General features: G+C 38.8%; 1 protein-coding gene across 3 annotated transcripts in view; it reads left to right on the forward strand.

Annotated features, from left to right (window-relative positions):
* The window catches only part of LOC127170902 (activin receptor type-1), a 33,556-nt gene that overhangs the window by 12,725 nt on the left and 1,536 nt on the right, over positions 1 to 19,295 (forward strand). For 2 of the 3 annotated variants that reach the window (XM_051119224.1, XM_051119226.1), the window contains 8 exons: positions 9,605 to 9,859; positions 10,627 to 10,890; positions 11,296 to 11,501; positions 12,354 to 12,453; positions 12,845 to 12,991; positions 13,119 to 13,394; positions 16,562 to 16,759; positions 18,468 to 18,598. In XM_051119224.1, coding sequence (XP_050975181.1) covers positions 9,605 to 9,859; positions 10,627 to 10,890; positions 11,296 to 11,501; positions 12,354 to 12,453; positions 12,845 to 12,991; positions 13,119 to 13,394; positions 16,562 to 16,759; positions 18,468 to 18,598 — 1,577 coding nt within the window. The remainder of the gene's footprint in view (positions 1 to 9,604; positions 9,860 to 10,626; positions 10,891 to 11,295; positions 11,502 to 12,353; positions 12,454 to 12,844; positions 12,992 to 13,118; positions 13,395 to 16,561; positions 16,760 to 18,467; positions 18,599 to 19,295) is intronic. The other variant, XM_051119225.1, reaches the window with a different exon arrangement.

Here is a 19,295-nt window from a genome sequence, read left to right on the forward strand (position 1 = left end):
AATCACACCAACGCTCGAGGTACTGGCAAGGAGCTAAGAGAACAGCAAGTGTAAAAGAGCAACAGGCCTAAAGTCTGCGGCCACTTCTCAGCAATGCGACCAGCGGAGGTGGATAATAGACGCGAGGTTAGTTGTAGCACGTGTGGTTTAAATATTTCCACACATGCTAGCATAATCAAATTGATGGTATTTACTAGTTGGCATAGCAACACTATACAGAGGAAAACGTGTGCCAAAATACAAAAGCTTTTTGAAGATATTGCTGAATATTTATTTTACCATAGTAAAAGTAAATTTCTGGCTGAAGTAAATTTTTCATTCAGTTTTTAGTATTCATTTAAAATTAGACAAATCTGCTATTATTTTAATCTCCAATCTGTTATTTATTAGTTCAGATAGTTGAGTAATGCTTCGCAAACCAGCAGAAGACACTAACTAGTTTTAAATTCCAGTCGTGCTAATGGGGAATGTTGTAACATTGCGTTACAATCTGACGTGCTATTATTAAACTATGCCATTCTATGACATTAGCAATATAATTTTCACTATTGACTTTTATGAATTTTAATATGAAACCACAAGAAACAGGTTAATAAAGACTCACAATCGATGTTTAATGTTCAGAAATTATTATTTCAAGAAATTTAAAGCTTTTTGGCTTGTTTATGTGTCACATGTTCTATGAGAGCTGTGTTTGGAGGAAAGGGAGTGCTTTTCTGAATGACTTGAATGTGTTTCATCTATTTGTGCACATTGTTTTGAACTATACTGTAAAGCTGTGTTTTGCGATCAGGACTGTCCCATGCATGGTTGCGACGTGTTCATTGTGAAACTCCAAAATTACATTATTTTAAATTAAAAAAAAAGCTATTATTTTATTTGAAAAAAAAAAAAAAAAATGTTTTTTTTTATTGACAAAATATTTGTCTTCAAACATAAAACTACTGAAAATTAAATAAAAAGGTTTGATTACTGTATTAAATTTAGACCTGCTCAAGTTAAATCATTTTATTCTTACGCGTTTTTACAGCGTTGTGCATTATAACCAATCACACACAACTCTGTTGAGTTTTGAAACCTGGGCTGCGTCCGAAAGCTCTAAAGTGCTGCCTTCGGAGGCAGCATTCTAAGGCAGTAAGGCAGGAAGGCATCAAGGCATGTCCGAATTCAAATTACAAAAATCCTGTGCATCATATAGGCTATATAAATAAAGATATTCTGTTGAAATTAGACTTGTTACTCTATATAATAGATGAGATCTTGACCATAATAAACTTTATAAATCGTAATAGTGTAAAACGCATAATAAACAATATTGTTTGTAATAATAGTATTTATTAAAAAATGTTAAAAAGGGTTCAAATGAGTAGTAAATAAGCATAATATTTACAGTATACTACCAATAATAACGAAACAGCCACTAATAACAATGACCCATTCTGCAATACTACTTGCATCGATGCTTTTATTAAGCAAAAAGTAGCTGCCATTCTCAGTCGTCTTCTCTGACGCACAGACCTTCGGTGGATTAATGACATTGAGGTCTTTTTGTATTATTAAAGCATTTATACACAACTGTATAAGATTGTTTTCTTTCTAAAATCATGATCCAGCTTCACTTACAGCAGAAGTGAGTATAAGGGTTTTTTTTTTTTATGAATCTTTGTGAGCGCCTTTTCTACTAATGTGCTAGTTAGCAAGTTTAGCGGCTAAACAGTCTCTCAGAGCAGCATATCACTCCACCAAGAGTAGAGAGGGGCGGGGCGAGCAGAGCTCATTTGCATTTAAAGCAGCCTGGACAAGAATGGAATGATTTTTGCAGAGCTGATTTTGGCAAGGTAAAAAGGGTGTTGTTTTACACTACCATTGAGAATTTTTAACCAAGGGTTCAATAAACTAATGTAACGTGCGTTGTTTCTATATGCGAGCTTCACAGTTCTTACCGCACGCTGGCTCGTGAGTTCTTGGCTTTGTTGCAAGGAGGACACCGACAGGGAGCTCGGGAAGTCATAACACTTGATTTATTAAACATGAAGAGGTGAACATCATAGATTTACATCCCACAGTCCGATCTCTCTCGCTCTCCCCAACTGTGCAGAAACTATTTTCTCGCGAGCCCAACCACGGGTCTCTGTTCTTATATTATCTTTACGTCTTATTTAAAGTTATAGAACATTAGTTTTAACCTTCAATTTCACTCCCTACATAATACTCCCTTACCCAACAAGAAATGTCCTCATTTCTATAACACAACCCATATACTGATATGGAACAAAACAAAATGTATACATCTGTAACATTCAAAACAAACCATTACCCAAAATTTGTATCAAAAGGGGCCAAATATTAAAGAAACATGTTTACCAAAAATGCAACATAAATCACATAGGCCCATTAGGAATCAGTATTTCAAAAACTCTGCAAGATTAAGACTCTTAAGATACATTTTGTTTTAACGTATATTAAGCCTGTACGTAAAAACAAGTACAGTGAACATTCAGCAAATCAATAAAGTGCAAAATCCTTAAAACGGGAAGGCATTCAAAGTGTCCTGGGAAGCACATTCCGAGTGGACACTGGATTATTAGGTGATTCAGAAACACCTGTTGACAGTCCAGCTTCAGGTGTGCCCAGTGTTGGAATCAACAGTCCAGAGTCCGAGCCCTGCACATTTCCCATAGGGCAGGAACGCTGTGGGGTTCCAGGCAGTTGCAATTGGGGGTGAGACAACGGTGGTGCCACCAACGGAACCTGAGGTGCGGGAAGTCCCGGTGGCACAGGTGTAATGTGGGGTGGGAGGAGTCCAGACAAAGTGTTCAGAGTGTTTGGCTGAACAGGGGAGGAAGGGGAGTTAAGGGTATGGGTCTTCTTTGGGTCAGTAATGTATGGTTTCATGCGACTGTAATGAATGATTTTTGCTTTTGCATGAGGTCTAGATGCGTCTCGCACTTCAAAATTAACAGGGGTGGAATTACCAAAGGGGCATATTGGTCGCAAAACCTCATACGGGCCCACCCAATGTGGATATAGTTTGTTTTGGCTGTGGGCAGGATCATCCACTAAAACCATGTCACCACTGTTATACGGAGTGTATTTCAAATGACGATCATAGTTCAGGCGTTGTTGGTCTTGAGCCTTGTCTCGGAAAGCAGTGGCAGCACGACAAGCACAGGCCAGTCTCTTGCGCAATGTATTCGCATATGCTGCTGGTGTGCCCGCTGTAGCTGAACCGGAAACGTTATTGTCCTGAAGAAGTGTGTTCAAGGGAACGCGGGCTTCCCGGCCATGAGCCAGAAAGAAGGGTGTCAGTCCTGTGCTAGTGTGCATACTGGTGTTGTAAGCCAATGCAACCTGCGGGAGGTGCTCATCCCACTCCGTACCAGAGTCAAAAAGATGTTTGGAAAGTTAATCTTTCAGAGTACGATTAAATCGTTCAACTGCATCATTACTAGTACATAGCGGTTACCCTTGGTTGAAATGGGCAACTCTGTTATATCTGCGGCCACTATTTGGAATGGACGTTCAGGAGAGATAGGAATGAGTGGCGCCTGTGGTTCGAGGTACAGGAGAACGCCGCGACTGGCAAGCTGTACATTGGGAGCAATGTTTGGCGATGTCTTTAGACATATAAGGCCAGTAAAAGGACCGCGTTGCTCTGTCCAATGTTTTGGCCAGACCATAGTGACCCACTGATGGGTGTCCATGGACATGACTGAGTACTTCAGGAATCAATGATGTAGGAATGACCACCTGCAAAGTATTATCGCCAAAAGAGTTGCGTAAGTGTCGGCATAACACACCATTGTGAATGATGAGGCGACTAAATGGGGATGGGGAAGCATCACGTAGCCTCCATAAGGGTGGTCTACGCCCTGTTTCTATCCAAGAGAAAACAACAACTAAATCTGGATCCGACCTTTGTTTTTCCATCACATCTCACTCACTTTGGATCAGAACAAGATTTGATGTTACGTGACTTAAAACAGGTGTGGGCAACAGATCATGTTTGTTCATGGACAATGTTTGGGTGTATGCTGACACCGGTTTTGCTTGCAAAGGTACTGACGTGGTCTGAGTTGCTACCGAAAAGTTGGACACATCACCCTGAGAGCAACTATCAGATTCCACAGGAGTAGTGTCTGGTCGCCTAGACATGGCGTCTGCATTAAGGTGTTTAGCGCCATCACGATGAATGACACGCCAATCATAAAGGTCCAACTCTATGGCCCAACGAGCTCGTCTACCTGTAGGGTCATGATCTAAAGGAAGTTTCTTAAGACCCACCAGAGGTTTATGATCCGTAATTATAGTGAACGGGTGACAAGCCAGATAGTGTCGGAAGTGGCGAACCGACCACACAATGGCATACAACTCTCGATCGAAAGTAGACCATTTTCATTCTGAAGCAGACAGCACATGACTGGCATATGCTATGACATGCTCTTTTCCTTCCACCTGTTGTGAAAGAACTGAGCCCACAGAATGAAGGGAAGCATCTGTGTAAAGAAGGAAAGGAGCTGAAAGATTTGGAAAAGCCATAATTGGCGATGAAGTCAGAGCCTGTTTCAGTACATTAAAAGCTTCATTTGCTTCAGCTGACCAAGAGAATGACACTCCCTTATGTGTAAGATGGTACAAGGGTTCAGCCGTGTGTGCAAAATATCTAATAAATCGACGGTAATAGGAACACAGACCCAGAAAAGCTCTGACCTGTGTGGCTGATTTTGGGACTGGCCATGTCTTGACTTTATCTATGTTAGATGGGTCTGGCTCAACACTGGCACTGGAAACACTGTGGCCCAGAAAAGTAACAGAAGAATGTGCTAGATGACACTTGGATGGCTTAAGTTTTAGGCCAGCTGTACGGAACTGCTGGAAAACCTCACGTAAACAATAATATCGTCTATAAGTAGATAAGTAGTTATTGATCAAACAAACGCTCCAGTGCAGACCCCGAAGCACAAGTTCCATTAAGCACTGGAAACTGGGCGGGGCATTGGAGATGCCCATTGGCATCATACAGAATTGATATAGCCCAGTACCAGTAGAAAAATAAGTCTTTTCTTTGTCATTTGGGTTAAGTGGTATTTGCCAGTAACCAGCAGTCAAATCGATAGTGCTAAACACTCTAGCTCCAGAAAGCCTGTCAAGGGTATCATCCACCCGAGGAAGAGGATGTGAATCTTTAATTGTAACTTCATTGAGGCGTCTGTAATCAACACAGAACCGGTGTGTGCCATCCTTTTTCCGAACAAGCACAACCGGAGCTGACCATGGACTATGAGACTCCTCAATGATGTTGTGGTCCAAGAGGTTTGACACATCTTGTTGCAGTACAGCCTGAGTAGCTGGTGATGTTCTATATGGGCGCAATTTTATTGGAGCAGCATCACCAGTATTAATGCTATGTGTAATCACATTAGTTTTTCCATAGTCATGAGAATGAGAGCTAAAAATGTCAGCAAACTCTGTCAGCAGGCTCTTGGCTGTGTTCATTCTTCAGAATTTAACTTTGTATCCTCCAAATGCACTTCAGGCATTGGATGGACAGCTTCTGTAGAAGTAGTCACGGCTGAGACTAACATATACTCATCATGTGTATTGCCAGTGACTGAGAAAAGCTGACCTAATGGGCATCCAGCATCAAGACAGACTTGTTCACTAGTCGGATTAACAACTCGAACCATGCCCCTCCCTTTGTGAATGGAGGTCACCGTTCGAGCGACGCCTAAGGTCACAACTGGAGGAGGCTGTGGTTCCAGTATACCCACATACATGTCAGTAAAAGGATTCGCTACACCATTATCTTTGACAGAAATTGGGATTACCATCTCTGACATAGGTGGGACAGTCACCTGAGCGACACTAACTGCAGAACTTTGTACTGGAATCAGTGACTGGGGTGGTGAAAGAGGCACTGAGGTGTTATATAGTTGTAAATGTGCATTTGGTATGTCAACAGTAACGTTGTGCTCAATTAGAAAATCCCATCTTATTAAAACAGGATGAGTAGCGCTATGTACTACATGGAATACATGGGAAAATGTGACATCCCCAATATGTATGGGAGCTGTCACAGAGCCAAGAATATCCAGTAGCTGTCCAGTTACTGATGACGCTAACACAAATGACTTTGATAGATTGAGTAGACAAAGCTGGAATGGATTTACGACAGTCATCAGTAATGAGAGATAGACCCGACCCCATATCCACCAAAGCATGAAGTTCAGCACCAGCTAATGCAATTTGAAAAAAGGTGTGGGTGGAGTAGAGTTACAAGCAACTAAATCAGAGTGGACCATTACTGGGGATGAAGCTGGCATTTGGTCCCCAATGACAGCTTCTACTTTTTTCCCTGCTGTGGTGAGAAAGGGGTTTTCTCTCTGTGAGACTGAGAGAAGTGTACATGGCGCGTGGGGGAGGTATAATACCTCTGTGAACTATAGGAATGGGGGGGTGGCGATGGAGAGCTATGTCTGCGATAACTGGAATGTCTGTACTGTGGACTGGGTGAGGGTGAGCGAGCATAATGGGCTCCATGGTCACGATCGAGATCAGGCTGGCGCTCCTGTGAAAATGAGCAGCCAGACCTGGAGTTCTCATAACGATATCTGTGGGGGGGATGATTATTGGTTCAGACTACGGGAAGAATTAGAGTAGTACAGCAGCAGTCTTGAGGTTGATCGATGATGAAGAACAACATTCGTCCCGAGGGTGTTGCTGTCGACCTCTCTGTGCATGTTGTGCAGTACAGCAGCAGTCTCAATGTCGATGATAGTCATCCAAGCCAGACTGGCGATGGCATGCTGTGATGTTGTAGTCGACAGCTGCACAGGTCTGATGTGAAGAGAGTGTGGAAGATGCAACCTCGTCCTGAAGACTGGAAATCCGCTGCGAAAGCTGGTCCACATGTTCATCTGTCTGTCGTAGATGAGACTGGCTTAAGGCATGCAAGTCAGTTCGGAGTTCAGCTATGGCTGATGCCAGTTCAGTGATGTGGGTTGCTGTCACTGTGTTAGCTGATGGTTGTTGGTGCACCATCACAGGCATAACAGCTAAAGGGTTAGCAACACTGATGGCCAACTGAGCACGTTCACATTGAGTGGCTACTTTCAAAGCATTGTCCAAAGTCACAGCACCATGCTCATGAATTTTCAGTTGAAGCGATGGGTCTAAACTGGTCACAAATCTATGAAAAATTTTGCAATTCTGTGCTGCTGCATCATATTGCGGAAATGCTTCAGTCACTAAATTTGTGAGCTCAGCAGCATAGACTTCAAGAGGTTCTTGTGGTTTACGGGGACGTGCATTCAAAAACATCTGAAATGTGGCCAAAAATGTTGTATGGCCAAAAACAGTGGTCAAACTGGCTTTAGTTAACTCATAGTCAGCTTTCACTTCAGGTGGGAGAGACTGCCAACATGCAAATGCCAGGCCAGTAAGCTTCACAGGGAGAAGTTTGGATTTATCAGGGGATACAGCTGAGACATTAAGTGCAACTTCAAATCTCTGTATCCATGCACTAAAAGGCTCTGTACCATCTCCCGAAAAAGGATGAGGAAGGTCAATTTTAAATGGCAGATGTGGGTTTGCTGCTGAACATGTCTGTCTCTCTGTATTGCAGCTGCGTCATTCTCGTCGTCCGCCATTTTGTGTGAGAGAGAACGCACGTAATCCGAACTTGCAAAAAGAGTGCGTGAAAAATAACTGTGCAAAACAGTATCAACGTCTCTGCAGGTTAAAGTGGCGATATTCACATCGTTCAATACGGAAAAAAAACAAGTGTCCTTACAAAACAAGCCAACCAGCGCTGCCACCAGTGTAACGCGCGTTGTTTCTATATGCGAGCTTCAAAGTTCTTACCGCGCGCTGGCTCGTGAGTTCTTGGCTTTGTTGCAAATAGGACACCGACAGGGAGCTCGGGAAGTCATAACACTTGATTTATTAAACATGAGGAGGTGAACATCGTACATTAGCCACATCCGATTACACAGTGCGAGTCATCTCTCTCTCTACGCTCTCCCCAACTGTGCACAAACTATTTTCTCGCGAGCCCAACCATGGGTCTCTGTTCTCGCGATATTATCTCTACGTCTTATTTAAAGTTATAGAACATTAGTTTTAACCTTCAATTTCACTCCCTACACTAAGTTAATATCAAGAGACTTACCTTTTAGACGCCATATTGCCTATATTTGCTCCATTTCGCCAACAAAAAAAAATCATTCCAAACACAGCCACTGCACTGTTTTGCGTCGCTAAACAACATGACGGTGTTTTGTTCCCGAATAAATCAACCGTTTAAATGATTTGGTTCAGTCGCAATGACTCACTTATTAACTGTGACTTACTGACACCAACTGGCAATTGTGGTAATTCCACATTTAAAAGACCTTTTCATTTTTTTAAATAATTTTAGATGTCAGCATTCAACATTTTAGGGTTAAATTATTAAAACATTTTTCATGCATTTATAACTGCAGTTTAAATGCATTCATGTCCTGCATTAAACAGTGGGCAAACACATTTAAATGCCACTTCAGATACAGCGTCCTCTATATTGAAAAGATGAATTTTGTTGATAATGATTTTATTTGTGGCGGGTCTGGTTAGGGGGACTCCCCAAGAGCTTTGACACAATTCCAACACTGCTCCCTGGACAGTAAGATGGGCTTTCTCTGACTTTGTATGACATTGCAGAATTTGGGGACTGCTATGCTTTTGTTTTTCCTTTGAAATATGGCTGCAGTGTAGCATTGCCAGTTGAACCAGTCCTGGCGGAGCAGTTCAGCTGGCAATGCTACACTGCTCTGAAATGGTGAAATATTTAGCGAAGTGCCAGCTCTACTGTATGCTGAGAATGTTCACTGCTGTTGTCATCATTGCTGTCTACATCTCCCCGAGTGCTAAGGGTAATTATTGAACAAACGTTGACAATAAGTGGCAACTCACAAAACACCCCAAAAGATTTTTAATGATAGCAGGGGATCCCCCACTAAAACACTGCAAGAGCTGCCGATGCAGCTTTTGGGATCCAATATTATCAACTATTTTGACGGTTGGGACTAATAGTTGTCACTATTATATTTTTTTTTGTCACTAATATATATATTTTTCAGAGACTGAAATGGAATCATGATTGTGATTCTAGCCCAAATGATTGCAGTGATATGAAGAAAAACGTAAATGGCCTTATTTTGGCACCACCTAGTGTCAGACAGATGTGTACGCATGTCTAAGTAGTGATTTTGATGCTTAGAGCCCTAATTTAAAGAAAATTTGTACAAATATAGTAAAAAGGTACTTGGACATCGAATAAAGAGAATTTTTTCTTAAGTTTTAGTGTTATTAGTCACATGGCATTTAGGTTTAGATGATTGTCAGCAGAACTGAGCACCCATAAGCTAGCTTTAGGAAAGATGATAACACATCATAAATTGCATGCTTCCAAAGAGTCTAGTGTCAGCTGAGCAACTGCCATTGAGATACAATGGGCATGCTGGCATAAAAGTGCCATAGTTGAAGAAAGAGGCATATCTATGTGTCTTGGCTATGCATCTCATAGATGGAAAGAGAATTTTTTTCTTGTGTGTGTTTTCTGCAGATAAAGGCAGCACTGGTGATATTGAGTGTGTGTGCGAGGGGTTCTCATGCATTGGTGTCCAGCGCTGTTTTGGCCTGCAGTGTTTCTCCTCCTTGTCTGTTGAGAACGGGACAGCCCTCCAGCAAAAAGGATGCATTGTGGGTAGTGAAGAAGTGGCAGTGCGCTGCAAAAATTCCCAGTCTGTGGACACACTGGTGCACTGTTGCCAGGAAACATTGTGTAATATGAATGTTACCATGGAGATGCCAAGTACAGGTGAATCACTGAAGCAATAATTGTTCAATTATTGAAGCCTCACACCTTAAATGTATAAAAGTATAATAATGAAATGGTATGTAATACACTCATGCTGTTTAAAATGGGTGAATCTCACAAAAATGGTCAAACACATGTTCAAAACAAAAGAGAATTTGTTTTAATGAAATGAAATATATTTCATGGCCTTTTTATGGTCTTTTTTTCAAATGATTAAATATGACTCCGACCATGTTCCTGATATGTGTTTGTGAGATTTGTCTGTACTGCAGCTTGGTGTTAAAGCAGGATGTCTCTGGATGAATTCATGTATGATATACTCTTGGAAGGGCTGTAGTAATTCTAATTTAAATACACAAATGCTTTTAAGCTTGCATAATCCAAAAAATTTTTTTAAATAGTAATTTAATGTAATTCATTCATACATTTTATTAGATTTAATAGATTTGGAATTAATCACTTTTCAGTTTTCACAATTGTCGGTTATATTTGTTGCAAAATTTTTATCTTATCAAGCATGATTCACGTTAAGAAAGTAGTATGTCCTTCAAGTAAAAATAATAATAATAATAAATAAATAAATAAAAATAATGATAATATCCTGTTTCACTTAGAAATAAGTTGCATTAAGAAAATAAAATGGGTTGGGAATACCATTTCACATTGACTTAAATCATTAAGGCAGTTTTTAATTAAATGTTCAATGCATCAAAAAAGTTGAGGGGGTAACACAACACACACTAATGTTATTTTTTTATTTTTATTAGGAGAGGAGTTAAGGGTGGCCTCAGTAGAGCACGAGTGTGTGTGTGAGGGCCGGTCGTGTGTAACAGGAGACCGCTGTATGGGTCAGCAGTGTTTCTCCTCTTTGACACTGAGTGATGGGATTCCAGTGTCTCAGAAGGGCTGTTTTAAGGTGTATGAGCAGGGCAGGATGACTTGCAAAACTCCTCCATCTCCTGACCAGATAGTAGAGTGCTGTCAGGCTCATCTGTGCAACATGAACCTCACTGTGAGACTTCCTGTTCGAGGTAACACTAAGACATTAACCTCTCACACCTTCAAATTCATATTCCATACATGTTCATACACATCCTTTTTTTTAACATATGCTCACACATGAGACCTTTTTGGCATTAACGTCATTCACACACATTGTATGTGGGTAGTTATAGTGTCAGCAGCATCCTGCGGTGTGCATTTTTTATTTTATTTTATTATTATTATTTTTAACTCAGAATAGAGAATAGTGTCACAGGCCCCCATTTCTGATATGTACATGTATGTATTTTTTTTTTTCCCACATTACAGAAAAAGTTAGGGGTTTAAATGTGCGTAATATCATGAAAATATCACATGAGCTGAAATTTTCTTTGAGAGGTAAAATAATTTCTTTTCAAATTATTTTATGCAGTAAATCTCTGCGTCTCTCTCAGCAGTAGAGGGCCCCAACTATAGTGTGACGACGCTGACCATTGTGATTGTGGCTCCAGTCATCGTTCTGATATTCCTGTCTGGTGTGGCTGTCCTGATCTTCCGTTGTATTCACCATCACCAGATGGAGCATTTGACTGCTCATGATGCGGAGTATGGCACCATCGATGGTCTGATTGCATCTAACGTGGGAGAGAGCACACTCGCGGTGAGGAAAACTAACACACCAAAACACACTGAGCTCTTGCTGATGAGTTTTCATTTGCTGAGATGGCGCAACCAAGAAATCAAGTAAAGTTCAAATAATTATTTTTTAAATTCAAGTTACTACAATAAATAGCTCATATGTGGTTACAAATGGTTTTTATATAACATAAATGTGTTTTAACTTATTAATTAATGAAACTAAGATTTCTCTGTTTAAACACATTTTGGCAGAAAAGTTGCAGTGTTTTGGTGAGTTTGTGAGTATTGTGATGTATGTTTGCTGAGCTGGCTCTTTAGTTGCTGTTGTTGGATCATTTTCAAGCTATTTTCAAAGATCTCTGTGGAGTGCTTGGTAACCAGAGCAAATATTCAGTGTTTTAATGTTTGCCTGGGAATAATTAAAAGTCTGTGCCAGTGCTGGGAGCGAGATGTTATCAAAACGCTTAAAATCTGTTCTCCGACGACTAGGGGGTGACTGTTTTTTTAAACACTAAATGTGTTCATTAATTTGCTCAGTGATTTTAAGGATCTGAAGGGTGACTAGCTCTGAAGCTCCCTCAAATTTTTTCTTTAGCATTGTGAAGAAACTGTTCTCTGTTTTGCAGTCCTGCTCCATTAAAGTCTCTTTCTGTGATGCAAACATATGGTTATCATGGCTCTTGTGGTTTTGGCCTCTGGTGCATTTTATTCCTCACTCCCTCATATTGGAATGTGGCTGTTCAGCGAGTGCCCTCTAGTGTATAAATGTGTGTATTGTAGGGTGTGTGTATTCCAAATAAACAGTAGCTGTACTAGGGTAAATGTACTGCAGTATTTTATTTTTTATTTTTTATTCTTTGTCTTTCTTTCTCAGGATCTTTTGGATCATTCCTGTACATCTGGAAGTGGCTCTGGACTACCTTTCCTGGTCCAGAGGACAGTAGCCAGACAAATAACTCTCAGCGAGTGTGTTGGTATGTGCCCACACCATCTTAGTTCTTTCTTGTGTATGTTTGTAGAAAGTGTTTCATAAATTTAGTGGTACAGGTTAGCAGCTCCTTAGCTGATTTAAACACCAAATAACTCTTAATAGGCTGTAGTTAGGGTACAACAGGGCTAAAGGCACAACCTAAGAAAAAATGTATAAATGTATGAGGTGGAAAGGGGGGCCTTTTACCCCACACACGGGGTAAAAAGCTCACCAGCATGGGGTAAAAAGCTCACCAGCGTGGGGTAAAAAGCACATAGTATTGATCCAAAAAATTATTATTTTTTTTTAGTAATGTATGAGTTAATACTTGTTCAAAACAAAGTTTGTACTATTTTGAAGTATGTCCTTGAACGTGTATGTGTGTTTTCTTTCAGGTAAAGGTCGGTATGGAGAGGTATGGAGGGGTCAGTGGCAGGGAGAAAGCGTGGCTGTAAAAATATTCTCGTCTCGAGATGAGAAGTCCTGGTTCAGAGAGACCGAAATCTACAACACCGTCCTACTTCGCCACGAAAACATTCTGGGTAAATAATTTTATAATAAAACATTTCATAGTAAAAGCACATATCAAACCCCTAGAAATGATATATGCTTTCATTAGGATACCTCAGTTATTTTTTATTTTATTTTATTTTATTTATTTTTTTTCAGGCTTTATTGCGTCTGATATGACATCGCGTAACTCCAGCACTCAGTTGTGGCTAATCACACATTTTCATGAGATGGGCTCCCTCTACGATTACCTGCAACTCAGCATGCTGGATGCTTCTACCTGTTTGCGGATGGCACTGTCCATCGCCAGTGGACTGGCCCATCTGCACGTGGAGATCTTTGGCACACAGGGCAAACCAGCCATCGCTCACAGAGACCTAAAAAGCAAAAATATTTTAGTAAACAAAAATGGCCAGTGCTGCATTGCAGACCTCGGTAAGAATAGCTTCTGAATGAAGCAAAATCAGTTATTGTGTTCATGCTGTTGTTTCATATGCAGTGTTGGAGGTAACGCATTACAAGTAATGCGAGTTACATAATATTATTACTTTTTACAAGTAACTGGTAAAGTAACGCATTACTTTTTAACTGACAAGAAAATATCTGAGTTAATTTTTTCAAAAAAGTAACGCCAGTTACTTTTCCCCCCATTTATTAATTAAAAGCTGTTCTGTTCCCATGTTGAGAGAAATCGGCAGAAAGATATTAGTTCTAGAATAAATGTGAACATGCATTAATTCATTTCACTCAGAAAAACAGATTCTGTATTCGTCAAAATGAATAAAAACAAAACTCAGAATATGACACAATCCTACAATAATTAATCCCATTTAATTAACCAATGTCTTTGCTGCCGACCTTTGATGATCCAATTCATCCACACTAATAAGCAAAAATTACTCAATATAATCTAACATTTGTTTTCCCTTTTTTTTTTATTGCTGAAGTGTTGACATTTTTTCTTCTGCATTCTACTGTATAGACATGAATTTGCTTTTCTCAAAGCCTGAGGCTTTTGGTGTGAAAAGGCTTTTACATTGGCCAAAAATAGAACTTTTTATATTAAAAACAAACAAGCAAGCCCTGCCCAGATTTAAAAAGTAACGCAAAAGTAAAGTAACTAATTACGTAATTAGTTACTTTTTTAGGGAGTAACTCAATATTGTAACAATATTGCTACTTTTAAAAGTAACTTTCCCCAACACTGTTCATATGATATTCATATTAGAATGTTTACATTTTATTAAAGTTATTACTGTGAAGTGTATTTTTGACAATGTCAGCGAACAATGGTTGTGTTGTAACTGACAGTAATCACTGTAGGTATAATCAAAATCATAACACATTATGGTTAATGTATGCACGTTTATCTTGATTTTTAGCTCAAGCATAAGTGATCTGAAACAGTTTGAAACCCCTTAATCAATCCAACAGCCTTTCAGCCTAATGAACCATTTGTCTTCACACTAGAACAAACCTCAGATTTTTCTTTAAAAAAGTGTTCACATCAATTCTTTTTTGATTATTTTTGTATTTATGTATTTTTATGTTCATTCAATGAATCACGAATCAGAGCGTAGATAATTGGATTTTTATGACAGTTAAAATCTCTAAATATTTTGTGTCCAACTTCAGTCCATCACTCACTTGTTGTCCAGTTTCTAATATTGGAAATAGTTTGTTTGTTCCCTTAGTATTTAGCTGTTGAACATGTTGCCCTTTATACGCAAATAAGTAGAAAGCAGAAGCGGGCTATTTGCTCTTAGAGGATGGACACTTTAATTTATGTGTCTTTATTAAATTCACTTCACTCACTTACTCACTTAGTTCCTGAGTCCATTTCTGCAACACCAGGCTGTTATTGGAAGAGATCATAGTTGTTTCCCCCTAAAATCCTAACGAAAAACCCATTAGGTAGCTTTTAGCTAACACAAACTCTTATGTACACAGGAAGTGGAAAACGAGATGTGTTTTTGTAGAGCACTTGAAACTACATACAGCACATTAACGTGTTCTTTTTAGTCCCAGGATTTGAAAACATGCTATCTGTATGGGACTAGAGGTTTTCACTTAGCACTGTTTCACTGTTTTTTTCCCCCTTGATGCCTAAAAACTGTTTTTCAGTAACTAGAAAACTTTGTAAAGTAACTAGTAACTTTACAAAGTTCTTTATGTTTACTTAATGTCTCTGAATGATACTGAATTGTTGAATATCCCCACAAGAGGGTGCAATACAACATTTAATATGGAAATTAGCTTTTCCCATCATATAGTGTAAATTTCAGCATATGCATCTCAGATGCACTTCAACGATGCTCCTAGGGGTGTATGAACATTTTTGTCCAATGAAATTCTTTCTAAAATGAGAGCCGCTTTCTCAAATCAGTAATACATTCTGGAATTTTTTTTTAATAGGAAGGACATGATTATTTTTAATAGGAAAGACATCAGCAAATTGAAGAAAACTGGATTTGTCAAACCATTTCATAATATCTTTTAAAACTAGAATGCACACAAGCAAAGCGCTGGACAAATAGACCAATTTTGAGTAGACATCACAGTGACGTCACTTGCAGCTGCAAACACATAGTGGTTGCAGAAAAACAATGGTAACAAGTGAAGGTAAATGGGTAAAATTCATGGAATAAGAGAAAAATATTTTTGTGCCTTTTGATGTCAAAATCGGAACGCAAATAATTTTATAGAATACTGTAGTTAAAGACACCATTTGAAGCGAAATGCAGACGTTTAAATGGACATACTATGGATGAACTGCTATGATTACTCTACTTTTAGATCATAAATTTGATTTAAACAATAGGTCTACATAATATTCACATATGCTGTTCATAGGGGACATATTGTATTAGTCCTACAGTTACAGCATGAAATATTATTTAAACCTATTAACATTTTTACATAACTTTTTTTTTTTTTTTTTCACAATTCTGACTTTTTTTTTTCTCACAAATGCAAGCTTATATCTCCTATATTGGACTTTATAACTTGATTTCACAAAACTTGTGAGTTTGTGAATTCTGAGGGGGAAAAAAAGCCAGAAGTGTGGGATATAAACTCGGAATTGCGAAAATATTTTTTGAAATATAAAATCATATTTACCTTTTTTATTCTTTTATTCCGTGGCTAAATATACTGCCACTTGAACCACCCACAAAACGTCATCCCTGTTTTAGATCTGTAAGACTATCCCACTGTCTAACGTCAATTTCATTGAATAACGAAATTGAATAACCCTGCTTTTCGCTGGGTGACAAGCTCTTGTAATGTGCAAATAACGTTTTGAAAATGACATCTAATCAGTATAATCTATACTCTTTTTAAATCTAATTATTTTGTACCGTATCCATGTAATTCTCTAGCCGTAAAGGCTGTCTCTCCCTGGTTTTCTGCAACCATGCTGTGCACATATGCTGAATGTTTACAAACAGATAATTGGTATACACAGGTGTCTAATCCAAGGACCTGTGCAAAATTCTTTGAAATGGTCTGAAATGTTTATTAATTGACTGTATAACAAAGCTACTGATTGATTTTGTGTTATGTGATAATGATACATTTGGTCACACATCTGTCTTCTTCAGGTCTCGCCGTGATGCATTTTCAGGACACAAATGAGCTGGACGTAGGGAATAATCCTAAAGTTGGGACTAAGCGCTACATGGCCCCTGAGGTTCTGGATGACTCCATTCAGACAGATTGCTTTGAGTCTTACAAACGAGTCGATATCTGGGCCTTTGGACTTGTGCTGTGGGAAATTGCTAGAAGAACAGTTAGTAATGGTATGTGTATATTCACACCTGATTCACTGTCACACCTGCCATTCATTTTTTTGTTGTTGCTTTTTAATGTATCTCTGGCTAACTTGGCTAAGTTGCTGTCGGTATGGAGTCACGTGATGCATGGAGGAAAAGATGATGCTCTGTGTGTGAAAATTAACCTGTTAAACTATTATAAGGCCTAAACACTCAAACTGTCTACAGTATAAGATGTGTGAGATGGGTGTTTGTGCCCAAAAAAACAATTAAGGCACAGGTGACATTTTAAAACGGATGTTGCTTTTGTTTTTTAATAACTGTAATTATTTGAAACAGCCCTTTTTACTGCCCAGTTTGTATTGCAACATATATATGAATATGAAATTAAAAACAAATTGTTGGATCTAAGTAGGGGCATGTGTTCGATTCATCAAAATCTCCAGCCTAGAATGAAAAAGTTGGCAACCCTGATGTATTTTAATTTCTGTTTCTAAATATGACTTAAGCTGTTTCAGTGGCTAAGAAGAGCCATTTGAAATTTAAGACTTTAATTCACGACATTAAGCGTATGATCGTTGAGGACTGACTGTTGGGTGTGAACTGGAAGAGTATTCTGTAATAATGGTAAAAGTAAAAGCAGGGGTGTGATAGTGTTTGCTACCTTAACTCTGCTACCTTTGTACATTTGGAAGGTGTACTACTTTGGAATGTATGCTACTTGCTGCTAGGCAGTATGGTATTTTAGTGTGATAGTACATTTCACATAGTGTGATAGTGTGTTAGTACATTTCTATGAATCTAGATGGGAGATATTATACATTATGTTCTGCCCCACATAAGACATTTTAGAATTCATTATTATTGGATATCAGTGTCTCTTGTGTCTGGTTCTGTTCGTGCAGTTATTATTTGAGATCATGCTTGGGTATGTATAGAAATAACTGGTCAGTATGGGCATTGTAGACATGAATGGACATATAATTCTTCTTTCTTACAGAGACCTGAATCTAAGTAAGCATTGAAAACTCAAGTTAAGATATGAGGAGATGATGCTCGCAACTGTGCCCACATGCAGAACTTACTGCTCAGTGTTGTTTTTCCACCCTGCCCCATTTCAGTGGGCCAAAGAGGGTGCATGCTGCATTGGTATATTTCCTTTCCTCATAAGCTTTATTATATTGTGTGTCAATTTTGACCCATTACTACAAAAAGTTTAGAGGAATGTATGGAGGTGGTTAGCACAAAATTTGTGTTTTCTTGTTACCCCTGCCACCACTACAATGATTGTCCACTAAATTACCCATAATTTTACATCCATAACCAAAGAAGAAAACGGCGAGAATGTTTAGTTTTAATTCGGACATTTTAGTTTGACTGTGTCTGTATATGATTGTGGGCGCACATGTTATTTGGCTTCTGCCCCCCCTCACATTGAAAGGGTTATTACAGTAATGTCTTCAGAGGCCTGTCTGATGCCCTCTGTCTGTCTCATCTAAAATGGGTCCCTATTTCTCCTTTTGGTCTAATGGCTTCAGTACTCTATATATAATCAGCACTGCTAGCTACTTGATGAAGCTGAATTTTGTGCTGACAGACACATTACAGTTGGCACAATCAATGCTCAGTGATTATCTGTGTAATTTGATAACCAGTGTAATAAGTTTTGATAATAATGGCTGCTCATTTTTTTCTGGGGAGTTCCAAATGTGTTTTGTCTTCATTGACCGTGCAGGTATTGTTGAAGATTACAAGCCCCCATTCCATGACGTGGTGCCGAGCGACCCAAGCTTTGAGGACATGAAGAAGGTGATTTGCATAGACCAACAGAGACCAAACATCCCAAACAGATGGTTCTCAGACCCAGTAAGTACCAGCTTGTATGCCTTTACAAATCAAGTTGATCAGTCAAAATCTTTGAAGAGCATTACACTGTGTCCTAATCAGATGTCCAAACAGCTTGTCTTCCCACATATTGAATAGAAATGTCATAGCTATGGTTGGTTAGGACAAAACTTTTTTTAACTGCATTTTGCTTTACTGTATGACATCTAGACAGAGTGTTAAGGGTTGGTGGGTATTAAAGTTATGAATCTTCACTGGCCTTGTGATTTGATAATGATTCTAAAGGTAATTATATCACAAAACAGTCCTCAGTGGATTTTGTCCTCCCAATTAGGGGATAACATAATGCCAATATTAGAATTTTAGTAGCCATTACCAGTGCAGGTTAATGCAGGTTTCAATACCAGTTGTATATAGTTATAAATATTAAAAAAAAAATAAAATAAAATAAAGTCAGTAATAATAAAGAAAAAATAAAATAAAATAAAGGAGAACATAAAGAAAAAAAAAACAGCTAAAATCAGCGCAGTAGACAAAGACCATTTTAAAGTATTATCTAAACGTTTCCAGGCAACAACAGTTAGTGATTGTTCACCCCAAAATGAAAATTTGCTAAAAAATTTACTCACCTTCAGGCCATCCAACATGTACATGTTTGTTTCTTCATCAGAACAGGTTTGGAGAAAATTAGCATTATATTACCTCACCAGTGGGCCCT

The sequence above is a fragment of the Labeo rohita genome, chromosome 9 (assembly GCF_022985175.1).
Source record: "Labeo rohita strain BAU-BD-2019 chromosome 9, IGBB_LRoh.1.0, whole genome shotgun sequence".
Taxonomy (NCBI): Eukaryota; Metazoa; Chordata; class Actinopteri; order Cypriniformes; family Cyprinidae; genus Labeo; species Labeo rohita.